Source organism: Carassius auratus, chromosome 10 (assembly GCF_003368295.1).
Source record: "Carassius auratus strain Wakin chromosome 10, ASM336829v1, whole genome shotgun sequence".
NCBI lineage: Eukaryota > Metazoa > Chordata > Actinopteri > Cypriniformes > Cyprinidae > Carassius > Carassius auratus.
In genome coordinates this window covers 9,797,681-9,816,652 of record NC_039252.1, presented here as the reverse complement: position 1 = coordinate 9,816,652, position 18,972 = coordinate 9,797,681, and the positions used below count along the sequence as shown (strand labels likewise).

Below are 18,972 nucleotides of genomic sequence, written 5' to 3'. Positions count from 1 at the left end.
AATTCCAAAAGTCGTGAGTATTTATTATCCTAAGAATGTGCTGCGGACCACTAAACATTAAGAACCTCTGATCTGCACTCTCTGCCCGCCATGTTACCTTTCTCTCCACTTTCGATTCTTACTACAGTCCCAAACTACTTCATCTTCCAGAGACAGAGAAAATGATGAGAAAAGTAGTGGAGACCCTTAAACGTGCAAGAGATCTACAGATGGCAGCCCTGAGGCAGACGGTGGGGCCCAGGGGACGTACCTCCACTGGCCATGAACATCCATGCAGCTTTAATGCACTCATTAAAAAGAGCTCTGTGAGGCTCCACCGGCACAACATAACTGACAGTTCTCTCCACACGAAAACACCACACTGACCCCACCACCGCACAAACGTATGTATGCTTCAAAAAACTTCCAATAAGCAGGGGCTGACATGGTCAATACATCAAAAGAGGTCTGGAATAGTGTAAAAGAGGGCGTTTACTGGAGGAGGAAAGAGGCTTTATATCTCACCAAGCGGAATAGATCAACTCGCCCCTCTGGAACAAACACATTAGAGTCCTACGGTCCTCTTTGTGTGTGTGTGTGTGTGAGAGAGAGAGAGAGAGAGAGGGGGATAGAATGTGTGGGAGAAAAACTGTGTGGTGAACTTGGAATATAATTGCATGTGTAAGTGATAAGTGTGTCCGTAGGAAAAGGAGCATGTGTGTTAGATGACGCTTCTGTCAATGCATTTGCAAAGTAATAGTGTGTTTGTACAATAAACGTGTGCTACAGTTGGTGTTTGGAGTGTAGAAAAGTGTGTTTGTGATATTCTTGTGGCTCTATGTAGGCAGGTGTAGCCTTGAAGTTGGTTTAGGTGAACTGGAAATGAAAGCATGCATTTAGATGTGAGTAAAGACAAAAAAGGAATCAAAACCCTTCTTTCCTAAATTTACCTAATCATGCATGATTGATAAGTACAAAATATTTTAAAATACTCTCAAAGTTTTTAATTAAAGCGGCATAACAGTTTTGTCCAAAATGGCTGACGGAGCCAAAGCTATGTATATGTAGGCAGGGAAAAAAACATAATTACTACACTCTAATATTTTATGAGTTCATCACAATATATAACAGCTTGGTCCCTCTTGGTTCCATTCCGAAAATGTTATATCAAAGAAGTAGTGTTTATAAAACAGTTACAGTATTTCTTATTTGGTGTGCCACAATTGAAGTAATTTTAAAATGCTCCTATGCAAACAACAACTACATTGTGGAAAGATTTATAAAAAAACCCGAAACTATTTATTCACTATAGGTGCCATATTTCAGTTGCTTACCATACACCTTATCCTTAATACAATCAGTAAGCGTGTTTACATGCACTTCACAAGTTTTATTAATTTGACAGAATTTAATTAAATTCATCTTTTTAAAATATCAATTACACTGTTACACATAATTAATAAAGATTAGAAACACGTTCTAAAAGAAAATAACAATATCCATCTCAAAATTGTATTCAATGTGTTACTTGCCTTTTTATTTTTTTTTTATAAATATACTTTTGGTCAAAATAGTTTCAAAGCACTGAATTTGGTTTTTGCAAAGTCCAACATACACAGACCCAGATAATGTGACTGCAGCACGATTTTGTCCAGCATACATATAAATTGGCTGTGAATGACTGTAGCTTGTTTATAACTGCCCTTCAAAACGTTGAGTAGCTTACGGCATTCATAAATGTCTTAAAGGTATGTGTGTTTTGCCATTTACTGTGATTGGTATTGTGCATGGGCTTTGGACTACACTTTGGTGTTTTCTCTGTACAACAAAAGCTTGAAACCATCTAGGTTTACAGCCTTAATCACAGCGCACAGTCTGGTAGAGACCAAAGGGAAGTCAGAAAAGGAAAGATGAAAGAGCACAAAAAAGGTAAACTGCACGCTACAGGCGCTTTGCCGTGACCACCTTAGCATGCAAAACTTGCCCGTCCTTCATTTTAAGACACATGTAAGGGTGGGTTTGCAGTGTTCTTGCATCAGGGAACCAGTGGGATGACTGGTCTCATGGATCTGTGGCAGGTTTCATTTCTGTCTGATCTCCAGCCGAGGGGGAGTGGGGAGGGGAAATGGGCATGTTGCTCTTCCTGAGATTTCACAGAACACCTCCTGTTTGATCCGGCGTGCACACTTTCTAACGTACCCTCAGCCTTTTGCCCTCTCTCTGTCTCTCTGATCCTCTTTTTTCTAGTGCTTTTTCCGAATGACTCTCTCCACCTTGCTTTTCTGCTTTTATTCTCCCACCCCCTCCCGTCCTCTTTTACTTTTTCTCCCGTCTGCCACTTTTTCTCTCCCTTCGTTACCCTCCCTCCATCTCTTTCCTTCTACCTGCTGCTTCTGAGTGCGCCACTGTGCTCTAATCAGCTGGAAATTACAGTCCAGTTCACGGAAAAGCACACCAGATGAAAAGAATCTGTCTGACTCCACAATTGTCCACGGTTTTAATCAAATGTGCAAAATGCTCATGTAATTATAAGAATCTATTATCAAAAATCAGTTGCCCTGTGGTTAACCACGAAAAAAAAAACAATGATGTCTATATTTCTGTAATAATTTGTGGCAACCGTCTTCTTGCGGAGGGAAAATGCCACAGCTTGGTTTTGCCTGACATGCTGAGGTTATTATCAGACACAGAAGCTCCTCTAACAAGCTGGCACTGCTGAGTACATCATGTTACTCTCTAGAGCAACCAGGAAAGACAAAGAGAATGAGAGAAATCAGCCGAGAAAATAACACCAAATAAGACAGATCTTGGGATCCTTCACATAATGGCAAAGATATCCCAAAATGGATACATATTTAAGAAGTAATGATGGCAGATTTTCAGGTGCTGAAGCATTATGGACGTCTATTATCCTGTTTTGTTTCTGTGACAAGGCAATTTCTGAAAGCAGGTCATTTCTCTGTTATAAAACCCTTCATATTTGGGGTGAGGGGCCTTTGAGGGCACAACAAGTAGCATTTCTACCAACTGATCATGTCTACCCATCCGTCAGTCTCTACCGACTCAGCATGGGGCTTTTGTTAAGCTAATCTCAGCCTCTAAAATTTTCACTACAGAAAGTGCAAAAAAGATTTCAAGGAAGATTTGATTCATTATTGAACACAGTCCTACTCTATTTTTGTACTTGTGAGAGTGTTGATTGCAGCTTGGAGCATTTGGGCTGCTGCGGTTATCTTTGGTCTCCATTTTTGTTTGCCGTGCTGTGCCATGGCTTTCCATTGGAGAAGGAACAGAATTGATGAGAAGCTTCTTCTAGAAGACCTAAAGATCCTCCAAGTAGAGGTCTGTGTGGGATTGATTTTTTTAGTCTTGTTTCCACAAGATTATGTCCAGTTAGAGAATATACAAACCCAGCACTTGTAAACAATTTCTACCTTAAAACAACTTTTATTTTATTTTTTAGATATTTATATTTTGTGGCAGTCCCCTAAGTGATTTTTATCTCGCACTTCCTGCATGCACATTGTTATCTTCCCTGTTGTACTCAGAGATGTAGAACTTTGTGTTGAATGCAGACCTCTACCTTTAAGATAGGATAGGGAGAGAGGTTCGGAGGTGGTGCAGCCATTCTGATGAACTGATTAGCCACTCGCTTCTGCCAGGTCCTCCTGATGGGCAGCAATTTTTGGGCTAGGGATCATTTTCCTCTTGGCGCCAGAGTGGTGCTGCTTGGCTGTAGCAGGGTCCTGGGTTTTATTATGGTGATTGCTGGCGCTTGTATGGTCGTATCTGGCTTTGATGCAACACACTTTGGCACTATCAGTTTGCTGTTGGATTATGGGGTAACAATTAAAATCTGGCTTTCTGGTGTGTGACTGTATAATCACAAAGCATTAGAGCATGGAGCGAATGGGCAATGGTGTGTATGGCCGCATCAATACTTGCGAGGGAACGTGACTGTGTTCTGTCTGCGGATTTACAGCGTATGTTTGACTACACGGACCGTGTTGCCATTGGCTTTCTGGTGAAGATTGAGAGTGGCCGCAGTGGACTTGCTCCTCTCAGCACTGCTGAAAATAAGGAAGTATATGTCAGAACCACACAGCTCTTCTCCCTCTAGTACCATCCATCATGGCAGGCCAGTTCAGTAGTTAGAGAGCGCTTCGCTGGCTTTCCGTGTATGCGTGTGTGTGTGAGATGCAGGTATGAGCCCCAGGGCAATTCTTTGCCTATATGAGCAGCCCAACTGGGGTGGAAGTGGATTTGGCTCCAAGCCAGCAGTCTCTCAAAAGTGCCCTTTGCTCTACCTGCTATAAGAGAGCTTTTCTGGGAAAGACATTGGGGTGAAGAGGTGGTGCACAGATTTTGGTTGCGCAAGATCATCTGATGGACCTTTTCACATTTCCAGGGTTTCTCAAGATGGAGCAGTCATCAAATTTGGGTGGTGAATGTGAACTATTAAAAATAGAATTTTTCCTGCCTTTTTGTGTCAATAGCAAAAGAAAAATAAAACGCACAATAGCATTTCTATGGCTTAACATTGGTCAGAAAAGAGAAAGATTTCAAATTTGCTGTCAGTCCCTACCTTCTTCCACCACTGAATAAAAAAAAAAACACAAAAAAAATTACCCTAAAATCTGTCATCATTTACTCTCCCTCTCCCTCATGTTGTTTCAATATTAATGCAAAACTGTTTCTGTCCCACCTCCAGGTAACCAAAGCTTAAAGGGTTGTAAAGGCGTTGTATATACATACGTATGTGTGTTTGTGTGTGTGTATAAAACGTTTTTAAAAAGTTTGAGTTTTCCTAAAAAAAAAAAAAAACACGAATGCAAAAAAAACAAACAAAAAAAGCAATGGACAAAAACAACATAAAAATATAAAGGTGAAGCAAATAGTGCTATAAGTATTTTCTATTCAAGTCTGAAGTATTCAGCTAACAGCCTACTACAGAAATTGAGCAACTGAATGTAAAATAAAACAGCAGTCTTCACTGTAGGAGTTAAACTTGTTTTGTTTCTTTTTAAAGTTACAAAAGTACTTCAGTCAAGAGCAGTGAGTCATTTTCTCTTTCTTTTGTTGTTTGATTAATATTAAGCACACAGACAGCAGCAGAAATATTAGCCTGTCTGTGACTTTAAGAGCTCTATGGATCAAATATACTGTAACAGGTATTTTCATGCTTAACTGTTTATGTTCACTTAAAGGGGGGGTGAAATGCTCGTTTTCACTCAATATCCTGTTAATCTTGAGTACCTATAGAGTAGTACTGCATCCTTCTTAACTCCAAAAAGTCTTTAGTTTTATTATATTCATAAGAGAAATTTTGAGTATTTTGGGAACAAAAATACTCTTTCAAACGTACAACTTAATTTTTGAAACTTTGTCCATGTTTAGCATGGGAATCCAACTCTTTAACAGTGTAAAAAACTCAGTATGCATGAAATAGCATTTCACCCCCCCCCCCCCCTTTAAGATATAAGCAACAAGGGTTCACGTGAATTAACACCAAGCACCACATTTTGTCATTTTTGATTGGATTTTACCATTTAAGCATGCACCCCAAGCTAAAACTTTACTTAACTTGTGTTATGTTCTGTCTCTAAGTGCATGCACAGAAAGCCACCTGAGAAACATTGAAAGATATTTTTGGGACTTTTAATAACACTAATGAACTTTAATAAATTAAGCATGTGCCATCTTGGGAAAGACACATTAATTTTATTAATTTGCACCGTAAGTTTGGGCTTTTTAGGAGATGCAAAAGCACAACACAGGAAAGGAGTGCAATGTGGCAAAATAATCGTTTTTATCTCGAATCAAAACTTGATTTCAATTAATCACAGCCTAAAAAAAATATAAGAACTTTTATGTATGATTTTAATAACTGAAAATATGTCATCACAGTCACAATTCAACAGTGCAATTAGGGTCTATTGGCCCGTGATGTGTTTAATTTTGTGAGGAACCCCCTTCCAGAGACTGATGCTCCAGCCTGAGCTCAGATTTTTTGTTCTTTCCTCTTTGTTTTGAGCTAATCATCTGTCCGGCTTTGCCTCATCACATACCATCACCCACATTTCTGCAAAATCAGTCCACAGCAACCACGCATACTAAAACCGTGGAGTATTTTTATGTGCTTTTTTAAATTATCCCCCATGTCTCTATGATGTCTAACAGTTCCCCTTATACTCTTCTAACTCAAGTCTATAATGTCAGCGTTCCCAACTTTGCTTCTTATTTATTGGGTTATGTTGTGCTATGTGTATTGTAATGTTCTCCATCTGTCAGACAATCAAAAGTGTTTACTGTATGAGCAATCCACATGGCAGTATAAAATGTTTCGCTTGTGATTAGCATACAGGCACGCATGCTCACAGAAAGCATGCTCAAATCGACCACTCACAAAAAGAATACTGAATCTATTGAAACTTGCTGAAAAAAAATCTATCGAAGCACCAACATTTCAGCTTTACTGGTGTTTATGACATATACTAACTAATATCATGTGGCCATTAAATAAATAGCAATGGAATGCTATGTTATTGACTTTCATAATGGATTAAACGACTTCAGGCTGGACCGCATGAGCAGACTGAGATGAAACTGGGATCAGAGATTAATTATATGTGGCACGAAGATGAGAAATCTCACTGCAGCAAAGTTATGCTATTGTTTGATGTACAATATCTAGCCAAACTTGTCAGTACACATAATGTAATTTAAGGAAAAATTGGGTGTTATTTGTGGGGAAAATGAGCGAGGAGCAGTTGAGAGGTTTGAAAGGGCTTATTTGTGCTTTATTGTAATGTGACATGATGAGGGTATAATCAGTTTCATTGAGGCACAAACCGAAGGCTGATGTTGATGTTCCATGAAGCCGATAATCATCTAATTTCTATCTATGATCAGCTCACATTGCCGAGACCCTATCAAGCCCTGAACCCACTGCTGTACTTTGAGTGATCCACTTTGTCCTAATGACAGATGTTATCTCCACCAGATCGCCTCGCGGTCATTACAGACAATCCTGAGTAAACATCGGAGCGATACATGAAGGGAGGGCTGAAAATGGGCACTTGGGGAAGAGGAAGTAAAATAAAGCAGATCAGATTGGACCACAAATTCTCACTGTTTATTTTAGAAAGCAAACTGCCAGTTCATATGGCGATATGGTGCCGTGAGTATTTTAGAAAATAAACGGCTAAATAATATTGAACTTAAGTAAATGACTTTTCTGAGGTCATTTATATCTACCCCTTGCAGTATTTCTTTAGTGTGAGAGTTGTCAAAATACAAATGTAATTATTTGCATGACTAGATAGAGGAGTAGACAAACAAAGTCAATGGAAAAGATGGTAATCCCCTTGTGACGAGCCGTGGGAACGGAGCAAGGCCGGTGGAGTGATTGGGAAATGATCAACACCTGCGACACTCACCAGTCTCGAGTTCCACGGAGGAGATTGGAAGGATACAAAAGAGGAGCGACGACAGTGAAGGACGAGACAGGACCAGGCCTGGGTTTTGTTTTGTATTTGGTTTTTGTTTGTGCGCGACAGTCGTCCACGAGGGGCTGTCGCGTTGTTTTGTGTTTATTTTGGTATTAAACAGTTGTTTGATTGTCCGCCGGTTCCCGTCTCCTCCTTCCCGTGGATATGAAGTTTGTAAATTACTACACCCCTCAATTGCGTATTCCATGCAAGTTTCAAGTTTCCTTGCAAATTTTCAGCTTGAGTTGGAAATTTGAATGACACAGTGGTGCACATAACAAATCAGTGAAAGAATTATTGACGCAGTAAGCTCATTGGCTGCATATGCAGCATGAACCAATCAGCTTTCAACTTCAACAAGTCGTTTAACTCTCTGAATATCATGAGTTATGTTAACAACCCATCAGCCTGCGCAATCTAGAGTTTCATGACTGAACTAAATATTTATCTCCAATATTGTTGATGGAAATAATGGCAGAGATAAATGTTGTTGTGGTTTTTAATGATGTGCGTGAAAACACTCTTCATTGTCCAATGTTTTTATTCACTCAAATGATGCAAAAACATCCCCAGAGTATTCTAGAGTTAGTAACATGATGCGAATATTTGCTTCACTTTTGGCGTGCGTACACCATTAGAAACAAAATACTTTTAAATGTGGGAAACAAAAATGAACTAAGTGGAAGGTGCTGCATGCTTGTTAGATTTATTTTTATTTTTATTTTTTTATGCATTGAGCTTTCAGATTAAAACGTTTCAGAAGAGGGCAAACTGATTAAATGAAGCATACACTTCAAAACATAACTATAGTTATCATTCTTGGTGAATTCTTGAAATAATCTTACATAAAAATAACCTTATCTGGCTAAAGCTATACTCCAAATTGTTTTTATTTTCATTCATCCATTCATCTTGTTCATAGCCTTGTTCACATTCATTATATGTGCCTTAAAAAGAAATATGGGACAGTTGAAATTATTTTCCGAACCAGAACACTCATTTAAACCGGGCTGTGACCCACTCTCTCGATCTCTTTACACTCTGTTTGCATTCACCCAAACTCTGCAACACAGATACATCTGAGCCCTAGATGGTTATTTTTTCCTGCCACTGCACTGTAACTGTAAACGGTGCAGTAAAGAACAATAAAGGCGGTAAAAAATGAACTATAGAACAATGAGAACAATAGCTGTGCTGGAACCTACTGGCATTAAGGCCAGAGCCACTGACAGATCACCTTTTGAGGGTAAACAGAACCAGGACACATTGTTTCACTCCTCCCCTCTCCACCTGAAACAACCACCAAGGGAAAAAAAAATACTGTCCGAAAAATCCAGAGCATCACATGCACCTCTCTCTTGTGGGGAAGGTTGAGCAGAGAGCAGGGAGCAGAGAGGCTGGCTCGGGCCTCTGCAATCAATTCTACTAACAGGCAGGGACCCTGACAAGGCCCAACGCCATCTGTCTGAACAGAGCCATGCCCCGCGTCGTCACGCCATGCTGGCACCCGGGCATCAGCCCAAGCTGGCACCCACAAGACAAACAAGCCCCCTCAGACTAACACTCTGTTCTTCAGTCTGTCCCTCTCACTTCCTTTCTTTCAACACACACATTGTCACATACACGTCATCTTTGGTTCACCTAACAAACTAGTGAACGATCACACACAAACACAAATCACTCACAGAAATAATACTGATGGCCAAAACGGCACGAGATCTGAACACAACGTGTGATTGAACAAGGTCGGGATACAATGAAAATGGTTTCATTATGACCCGAAGCTTGAAACTAAGAGAGAAGCTGTCAACAGAGTTCAAAGGAAGTGCTACAAAAATATTTTTTTCAATAAAACAAAGATTAATGTAGTGCATTTTACAGAAAATACAATTTCAGTCCTTATACTGAACAATTACTCAATGTGTTACTTGCTGTTGTAATTATTTGTGAAATTTACTGAGTTAACATTTAAATCCAACACCCAAGTTTTGTCAGGGTACTTCTCCACACTTGACACTTTAAAATGTTAAAAGTACACTTGTTTACAACACAAGTCTGGATATACACCAGTTACAACTTTCTTCTCCATCGCCATACATGTACGCGATGTCAGATACCGAACACTAGTACGCCCGAAAACAAGCAAACGATCACACGCAAACACAAATCACTCGCAAACAAGACCAACCACTAAAGCAGCACGAGATCTGAATGTGTCGCCTGACTGAACGAGCTCGGGACAAAATGAAACGTGATTTCATTTAAAACCCAGAGCTTGAAACTAAGAGAGAAGCTGTCAGCAGAGTTCAAAAGACACGCTACATTATTAGGACTTCATAAGGCACCCGAAACATCACAGGAACGAAGAAGAAAGAAAGAAAGAAAAAAAGAAAAAAAAAAAATCACAGGGCATTGCTAAAGTTCCTCATCATTATGCAAATGCCATTTTATTCCATTTTATCTCTGTCTCTTTTTCCACTCTGGCCATATGTGCTGTGGCTCATGTTGGGGCTTCAAAAGGAGGCTCAGCCAGGCCACATGCAAATACCCCCATCTGGGGATCAAACAGCCCAAGCTGATCACCACACACAGGACACACTGCAGGCACAGAGATGTGGTCAAACGTCACCGCTGACCTGTGTAAAACTCCCAGCGAGCTCTTGTACTTTCCTCTCCCTGTGGGACGAACGAGTGCCTGTCTTAAAGACTACCAAAGCAATCTAACACGAGTAGGACCCAATATCAGTGCCTTAGAGACCAAGCGTTTCGACAATCCTGTCTAATGAGCCTTTAAAAGCGTTTCTGAGAGTCAAATTATTCCAGACGCGCACAAGACTGGATTGTCGCTACAAAAACAGCGATGTTCGATACAAAAAAAAAACATGCTTGATAGTTCCTTCATAAATCAAAATTAGCAGCCCTAATCAGAGTCAAACAACTACTTATCAGGAAGGAATGATTCATCAGCGTCAATCCCTCCTCTTTTTCCTTCTCTCTCGAGTGGAGGAAGCTGCAATAAAGAGAAAATCAGCATTTGCGAGCATGTCATTGTTCGCTGACTGTCACTCAGATTGCCTACATAAATGAGTTCTGTACACCTGGCTCGTCCAATCAAACGAGTCCAATTAAGAGAGAAGATTAAAACTCGGAACCTGTTATGGCAGACGTTCTCGCCGCTAGAGATGCCTGTCTTGAAAAATCATAATCAAAACTGGGTGCGCCCATACGCATTAGTACAGAAATCTCTATTTCGGGTGGCCTCTGTGTGGCGGTAATTTTAATACAAAACAGCATCTAGAGTAAAGCGCAAGCTGTTGTATTACACCGAAATTGTGTTGTCGCCACTGTAGCGATGTGTCTATATACAGGCAGGTTCATTTGTAATGCATTTACTGTAACTAAAGCAGATGGGGCCACATACGAACACACTAACCACTCAAAACAATCACCGATGAGATCTGCAAAAGAAATAAGTGGCCCGTCATATACTGTACACTTTTGATTTCATGTTCATTTTTCATCATAACGCTAATATGATACTAATAAGCATTAGCCAGCACTTAAACTAATGATGATCATAAATTCTAATAATGTCCACGATGATGACAGATTTATTAAAAAGATTGAATTCAATATAGCAAGAAACATTGACAATCATTCAGTCCGTGGGAAACGATGACTTTTTCCTGTTTATTAACTGCGGAGTCTGAAATTATTTCTAATTAACATTAATCTAATTATTATACAGTATCTGTATCATTTATTTGCCTACATATGGTGATGAATTACTCATTACTGCATAAATATGTATGGCTGCTTGGGCAAATGTTCATTTAACAAAATCAATGATTTTTTACAAAGATGGTTATATGGGAAGTATTTAGCCAAGCTCTGAACCACAACTATATACATACATACATATATATAAACCTTAGAGCAGGGATCCTCAAATCTGGACCTCGAGATCCACTTTCCTGAAGAGTTTAGCACTAACCCTAATCAAACACATCTGAGCATGCTAATCAGTGTCAATCAATGTCTTTGGGATCATTCGAAAATGGCAGACAGGTGACTTTAAATAGGGTTGGAGCTAAACTCTGCAGTGCATTGGACCTCCAGGGTAAGATTTGAGGAAGGGGGCCTTAGAGGCATTTTTAGCATCCAATTCACTGTCAAAAGGAATGATATTTTACACTGCATTTCCCTATTTTGCGGGTTGATTGCTTGGTTGTGGATTCAGCGGACTACTGTGATCTGGAACGTTTTACTGGAACCATACAGCATAATCTTGTCAAAAATAAAATGCTTTTTTGAAGATTATTGGAATATGTTTTGCTTTCTACTTCAAAATGTCATGCTTAATTCAATGTGTTACCTGCAATTTCTTTGTGAAATTTACAAGTCATTTCAGAGTGAAAACTGTTTCAAAATAAATTCTACATTAAGGTCTTCTCGGTGTACTTCACTTCAAGTGTTGAGAGTGCACTTCTGCGTATGCCGGTTATATCACGCCTTTCCATAATTTGATGTACAGACTGTTTCAGTGATCAATTCTAAATATATGCAAACATCTCTTTTAAATGATACTGTCGTTACATCTGCCTTCCACAAACAGTAATAGAGCAGTGTTAATTGCGACAGGCATGTCGTTTTATAAATAAGGCAAACTCTGTGGTAACACTTTATTTTACAGTGTCACTGAGCCGTTTTTGTTTTCATTTGGAATTTGTGATAATGGAGACGGAATGTAAATGCACAGTTTATGCGCTTGAAGTCTCCTATGAAAACTTGAAGTTTTATCATCGAGGCTAAGAAAAAAAACAACAACAACATTGTAGACAAGTAAATGCCGATATTGCTGTTTCCCAGGTGTGTGGAGTGAATACTTTTACATGGCTTTTTAAAAATGCTGGGTGGCCGGGGCTTTGCATGCGTTTGGCAAATCAGCATATATTTATGTCACTGGTAGTTCTTTTAGAACTGTTTTACACCCTACTCTGAAGGAGTAGCCCATTTGTTTCCCCCAGACAGAGTTCCTAGAACTAAAACAGTTCCTAGTTCCTGCAGCGAGAATACGCCAAAAAGTGGATACTTCTGCTATTAGTTCTAGGAATTAGGAAAATGTCCCTTTGATGTGAAAGCCCCTATATACTCACTATAGTAATACAATTAAATGAACTAACCCTAAACTAAAAGGCAATCCTTACTCTATATACAAAAAAAATTAGGATTTGCTTTGAAACTATTTTCACTTAGAAATTGCAAGTAAAATTCAAATAATTACAAAGAAACTTCAAGCACTGAATTAAACATTTTTTTAAATTTAAAGTATAACTTCATATTCTTCATTTTACAGTTTAGTAAGTACATGTTCTTGTTCTTAAATCTATAATTACACTTAAACAAGGATACCTTAAAATAATGTGCAGTCTAATCAATAATGAGCCTCATTTACACAGGGAGGTGTGTTTGCATTGCAAACAGTCAATTACTTTGTTTAAATACAACACAGAGCTATTTAAATGCATTCCGCAGCTAGTGAAATTGGATTGCAAGTGTGTTAATGCAGGTTTTTGCTCTTAAATATTGTGCACAAAAGTGCTTCTTACATTCACCCCACAGTACTTAAACATACACAGGAAGATCGGGAAAACACAGTACAGAACAAAAAGCAAGAGCAAACCAAAAACCAGAGCTAATGTTAAGGCCAGAACGAGAACTGTAGAAATCAATAGCAACAGATCATGTTACATGAAAATCAAATTGTGTATCACAGATCTCAGGAAGCCCGTCTGAGCCTTTTCTCTAAGGAGAAAAGCCTTGAGCAAGAGAGAAAGAGAGGAGGACAGACTGAAAGAGAAGAGAGACAAAAACGAGACCGGCAACGAGGGGAAGACAGAGCAATTGAGAGAGAAAGAAAGGGATACAAAGACTCAGAGAGACAGGTAAACAGACAGAAAATGGGAGGGGAGAGAAAGAGAGCACAAAACAGAAAACATTTTCCCTCCACTAAATCACTGAATCCCAGAATTTAAGACCATCGCCCCTTCTCTTCCCCACCATATACCACCAAATTACATCATACACTTCAATCTGATCCAGGATCAAAGGGGAATCGCACGGGTGCCATGGAAACACACTTCAAAGACTTCCTCTTCCAGCATCCAGTGTAAACCTCTGCAACTGACTGTGTTCGGGAGGAGACGCCGGGGTTTTGTTGACTTCTTAAGAATAAGAATGTGTCTGACAACTGCCTGAGCTCCAATTTGATATTTACTGATGGAACGATAAAACTGCTGCAAACAGCAAAATGAGAGATGTCAATTACATTGATGTTAGAGACAAATGTGTTTTCTGCAGCACTAAATAAGACTTAATTAGAATGTTAGAATTCACAGAAATGCTGCTTGTGATGTCACAATATTAATTAGGTTATGAACAAAATTGTTCATGAACTTGTACATGTTTAGTATGATCTACTAATCATTTCAGGGATCTTGCAGGTCAGCAACTGATCAATAAGTGTGTCTTGGGAAGTCATGGCCTAGTGGTTAGAGAGTTTGATTCCTAACCCTAGGGTTGTGGGTTTCGAGTCTTGGGCCAGCAATGCCACGACTGAGGTGCTCTTGAGCAAGGCACTGAACCCCCAACTGCTCCCTGGGTGCTGCAGCATCAATGACTGCCCACTGCTCTGGGTGTGTGTTCAAAGTGTGTGTGTGTGTTCACTGCTGTGTGTGTGCACTTTGGATGGGTTAAAAGCAGAGCACGAATTCTGAGTATGGGTCACCATGCTTGGCTGTATGTCACGTCACTTTTACTTATTATGATGGTCATAATTACAATTATTACATTATTAACATAACATTATTACTTTGTATGTAAAAAGTTCCAGGTTCTAATCCTGGTTTATTTAATTAAAGAGACAACTGTCCATTGGTGGATGCATATTTGGACTGGGGTGACATTTGTTAGCAATTTGTTTTGTGAATTCACTAGAACGGATAGCAAGCTGCTGAAAAGCAATAGATTAGAGTCCAAGTCTGAGAGGTGCGAGCTGGAGAGAAAATGCCACTGTTGCTTTCCACGACTGATAACATCCGCAACAAACATACAGAGGTAAAAATAACACATTCCAGCACCGTATAGTGGTCCATTACCACACACACTAACCAAACAAATGCATGCTGAAAAAAATTTCAAAAAGTTGTGGAGACAAAAATTGGCTATTGCTAGAAAAGTGAAAAACACAAAGCAAACTGCAAACAACACAAATATAGCTATTACATGAATAAACCTTTTTTGGGATACTGTATTAAAGGAATGTTATGGTTTAAATAGTTAAGCTCTATCACCAGCATGTATACAGTTAATAGTTCATAAAAACAATTAAATAAAATTAACTAACTGAAATGTTTTTTAATGTTGTAATCAAGGCAACATTTAAAGATCAAGTACTAAAATAAATACAATTTAATAAAAACTATACAAACAAAAATGTATAATAGTATACCAATGATACTAAAAAAAAACACTGTTGCTGAATAATGTTGTTAAATAATTTCCTGTTTGCAATTGAACATAATTTAAACATTTTAATTGTTTTTATTATTAATACCATTTTAAATATAATGTTATTATGGTGTTGTGATCATTTAATGTACTACTACATACATACTAGCCACTCCACTCTTGGAAAAAAAATCAGTAAATCAAAGATAAATCAAATATCCGTTGATCAATGTCAGTTTTTGGCTGGTGTGGGGAACGCAGTGCACTGTATATGCATAATATAAATCACTAGACTCTGCTCTGTGCTGCTCAACTCTGTCATGATGACACCAATCAATCATTAGTCGATTGACAAACGAGCAGTGTAGTGACAGGCTGAAACATTAGCGGAGCTCTTGGTACGTCAGTTTGCGGTCTTTTGGATGGATTAGAGGTATCATGTATATTGTGCTCTGAATTGATAGCAGCTAACAATGGTTGTTGTGTCAAATATCCCGTGAAGGGCATGTGAAATATTGCATCTTCCATTTGCTTAGCTTGAGAGATGGACGATATTCGATACTTTGTCCCAGGCTTCAAACGATTGGTTTAGAGTTGCAGTCGCTCCCTGAATCAGGTGTTCACTGTAAATCTAAAAAAGGCAAGAGAACAATGTGTCGTGTTCCAGCGCTCTCGATGAGAATTGGGAATCAAGAGGACTGGTAACAAAGGTCAGAGCAAATCATAAAACACAATCGTTTCGTGCACGAAGGGGCCAACGTCGGCAACAGAAAAAAGGAGACTTTTCATAACCAAAGGCCAAACTGCTTCGGGATCCACTGTGTCATTTCTGCTGTGGGCCACAGATGCACAGGAATGTGTGTGTGAAGTTCACATATTGCTTTTCATCCAGCTTAAACGGAGTAACCCCCCTGCCCCCCCACACACACACCTGTCAATCATCACAACGGCAGCGAACAAAACCCTTCACCGGCCCCTGCTTGGCACCCTGTCACTCAAATCCCACCGCAAAAATAAATAGGAGGCAGGAAGCAGCACCGTATTGTAGATGGCTAGAGGGGGTGGGGGAGTGGGAACAACTGCCTTTTTAAAATCATTTTCTCCTCCGTTTCTCAATGAGGGATTTCTTTATAATCTCCCTGAGGTGAGAATCATGCTTTAATTAGGTCTACCTCTGGTTAACAGTTCCCCTCCCTGCCTGATCAGTGTACGTGCTAGCAGGGCTGTCAGACTCACTCTCGTTCAGATCAAACTGGATCAAATCAAAGATGCCAACAATGCTCAGTCTTCTCACTCTCACGACACCCCGCAAAAAACAAAAAGCCAGCTTGTGCCACGCTAGTCTTTAAAGGAGAAGTTCACCAAAACATGAACATTTAGCAAATTTTTTATTCACCCGTGTGTTGTTGTTTTTTTCCCCCCAAGAGAATACCAAAATAATATTTGTAGACATCAACGGGACAAAAAGAAGAACACTACAAAAGTTAAAACCACCAACATTTAAGGCATTATTCTTTGATCAGGGGTGCAAAATTGACACTTGACAAAAAAATTAAAATAAATAAAATTAAAAACCTGGTCAATTTGTGTAGAGAATTATTTATTAAAGCAAAGTAATTGACAAAGCGATGAAAATTAGTCTTGTAATTTTACAGTTAAAAATATACAAATATTGTTTTAAATAACATTTTTATAATTTATTATTTTAATAATACTAAGAAGAAAATTACATATTTTTGGGTTATTTTACAGTTATTTACTATTATTGTGTTAATATATTACTTTATTACATTATTCAGTTTAATATATATATTGAATAAAATATTTTAGTGATAATAAGAAATAAATAACTATTATTATTATTATTATTATTAAATAAAATTTTTGTAATTTTTCAGTATAAAAGTATTATTGTGATTATATTAATATACTGGTTTAGCTTTTTTATAATAATTTTTTATAATAATGAGTTTATATAATTTAACGTTTATAATTGAATAAAGCATATTTGAATAAGAAACAATACTTTATACAGTAAAGTACAATAAAATATTATCAACAATATATTTTGTTTTTATTATTGTATAGTTATTATACGGGTTCTATGAAATACAACAGTGTGAATATTGCTAGTCAGACTAAAATTTCTGTTCATCATACAGAAGGTTGACAGTGTGGATATATTAGAATTTTTGCTCTATTCCATGACAGATATAAGAGAGTTAAAATAATATTATTACTCCTCTATTCATGGCTTCCTGGAGATACTGGCCAAAAACCATCATGCAAAATCACACAAGGCAATGTACAAAGAGAAGGTTCATTGTGTGTTCATTTGCTGTAGGATTTTGTCTGTTGAACACAGAGCCAGTCACATGCAGTGCTGACATTTCACTTCCTAAACGGTTCCCCTGGAATCTGATGCATGTCTTTAGGGCTGGCAGACACACCTCAAACGCTGCACAGGTTCCCAGTGTGAAATCAACAGGACGTTGTGTCTTACGGAGCATGTTAAAACACTGATGTGAGAAGGCTAAGGTATAGTTCACTGCTAAAATGTTAACATGAATTCACTGAGACATCCATAGGGATATCAGCATGGTAATGAATCACAACAGCACTAATAGAGCAAAAATCTGAAGAAGATTTGTGCGGAAAAGTGATATTATGGAACGGTTGCTGCAGTAATAGAGCTTAAATTGAACAGAGACAAATTTGAAAGGGCAACGTTTAAAGTGGCAGCTGCTCGGAGAACGTTTCTGGTTATGAGAGCGACAACATAAATGAATTACAAGAAGAATGTCTAGTATGTTTCCGGGAGAATTTAGTAATGGCTAAACAAAATTGACGTTAGGCCATCCCGCTTAGTCCTTACGTTTTCTTTTTTGGATTCATTTTCTGTCTCATTGTTTTATGACCCCAGCAGCTGCTGCGAGAGCAGTTTGGCTTGAGCAAAGAAGCTGTTTACGATCAGCACACTGTTGTCTGGGCAGACGTCAAAGTGCAGATTTATTCAGAGACCAAAAGCTCCATTAGTCTGCGTTTTTAATTAGCACACTTGTGTGAGAGGGTCATTAAGAATGATTTGCTGTTGTGATTGAGGGCTTGCTGATGGGCAAGACGCAGACCCTGCTGAGTCTGCTTCTGACCCCAAACTCATAGATCTAGCTTGGGCCAAAACAAAGCAGTGTTGACTAAATTTGGGCAACTTTTCACTGGATCCAGTGTTACCCTGCCAAATGAGATGTAACGGAAGTCTAAATTGCCTACCGGTTTCTGGGTGTTCCATCTCTCCGATGCTGCCATCAGGGGTGGTCCTTTCGTAGTGGTCCTCGGGCAGGGCGAGGGGGCCGATACGTGGTCCTGAAGAGCTCTTGCTGCTGGGGGTCTCGGATTCCTCCAGACCACTGTCATAGTAGCTCTGCTGAGAGGAGTCCTGCTGATCTTGCACGGGATTGGCTGTGGAGAATGTCACTCTGCGATGCGGGAGCTGCGATCAAGAGGAAAGAGGGGCTTTCAGTCACAAAACAATGTAATTATAACTTTAGGCCCAAAAACTAGGCTAATTGACCACTAAATTTGTAATATCACACTTCAGCAGAGGGGCATTTTCAATATGTAATTTCCAGAGGAGCGGCTAATGAGGAAACATTTTGTTCAGATTGAGGGGAAATGGTAAAGAGGGAATCACTTATTAGAGTATCTCCCGGCAGAGGGGAGAAAGCAATATAACCCTGCTTTGATATCACTGCTTAGGTGACCACGTTGTTCTTCACAAGGCCAATGAGGGCAAACACTCATGCTGAAATACAGAGGAGCAGAGCTCATAAAACAGTGGAAATCACAGAATCCTGCAAAAAAAAAAAAAAAAAACTCCATTCCCAATTCTGTGTGAGCTCACAGCTCACCGACTGCAGCGAGAGATCGATAGTGCCAGGCTGCACACACACGTACAAACACACACAGACTGGCAAACAGAACCATTTTAGAGTAG

The 18,972-nt window shown here is 39.0% G+C and overlaps 1 protein-coding gene across 1 annotated transcript in view; it reads right to left on the bottom strand.

Annotated features, from left to right (window-relative positions):
* The window catches only part of LOC113109768 (protocadherin-1-like), an 84,007-nt gene that overhangs the window by 6,895 nt on the left and 58,140 nt on the right, over positions 1-18,972 (bottom strand). The window contains exon 4 of the mRNA XM_026273515.1: positions 18,249-18,468. Coding sequence (XP_026129300.1) covers positions 18,249-18,468 — 220 coding nt within the window. The remainder of the gene's footprint in view (positions 1-18,248; positions 18,469-18,972) is intronic.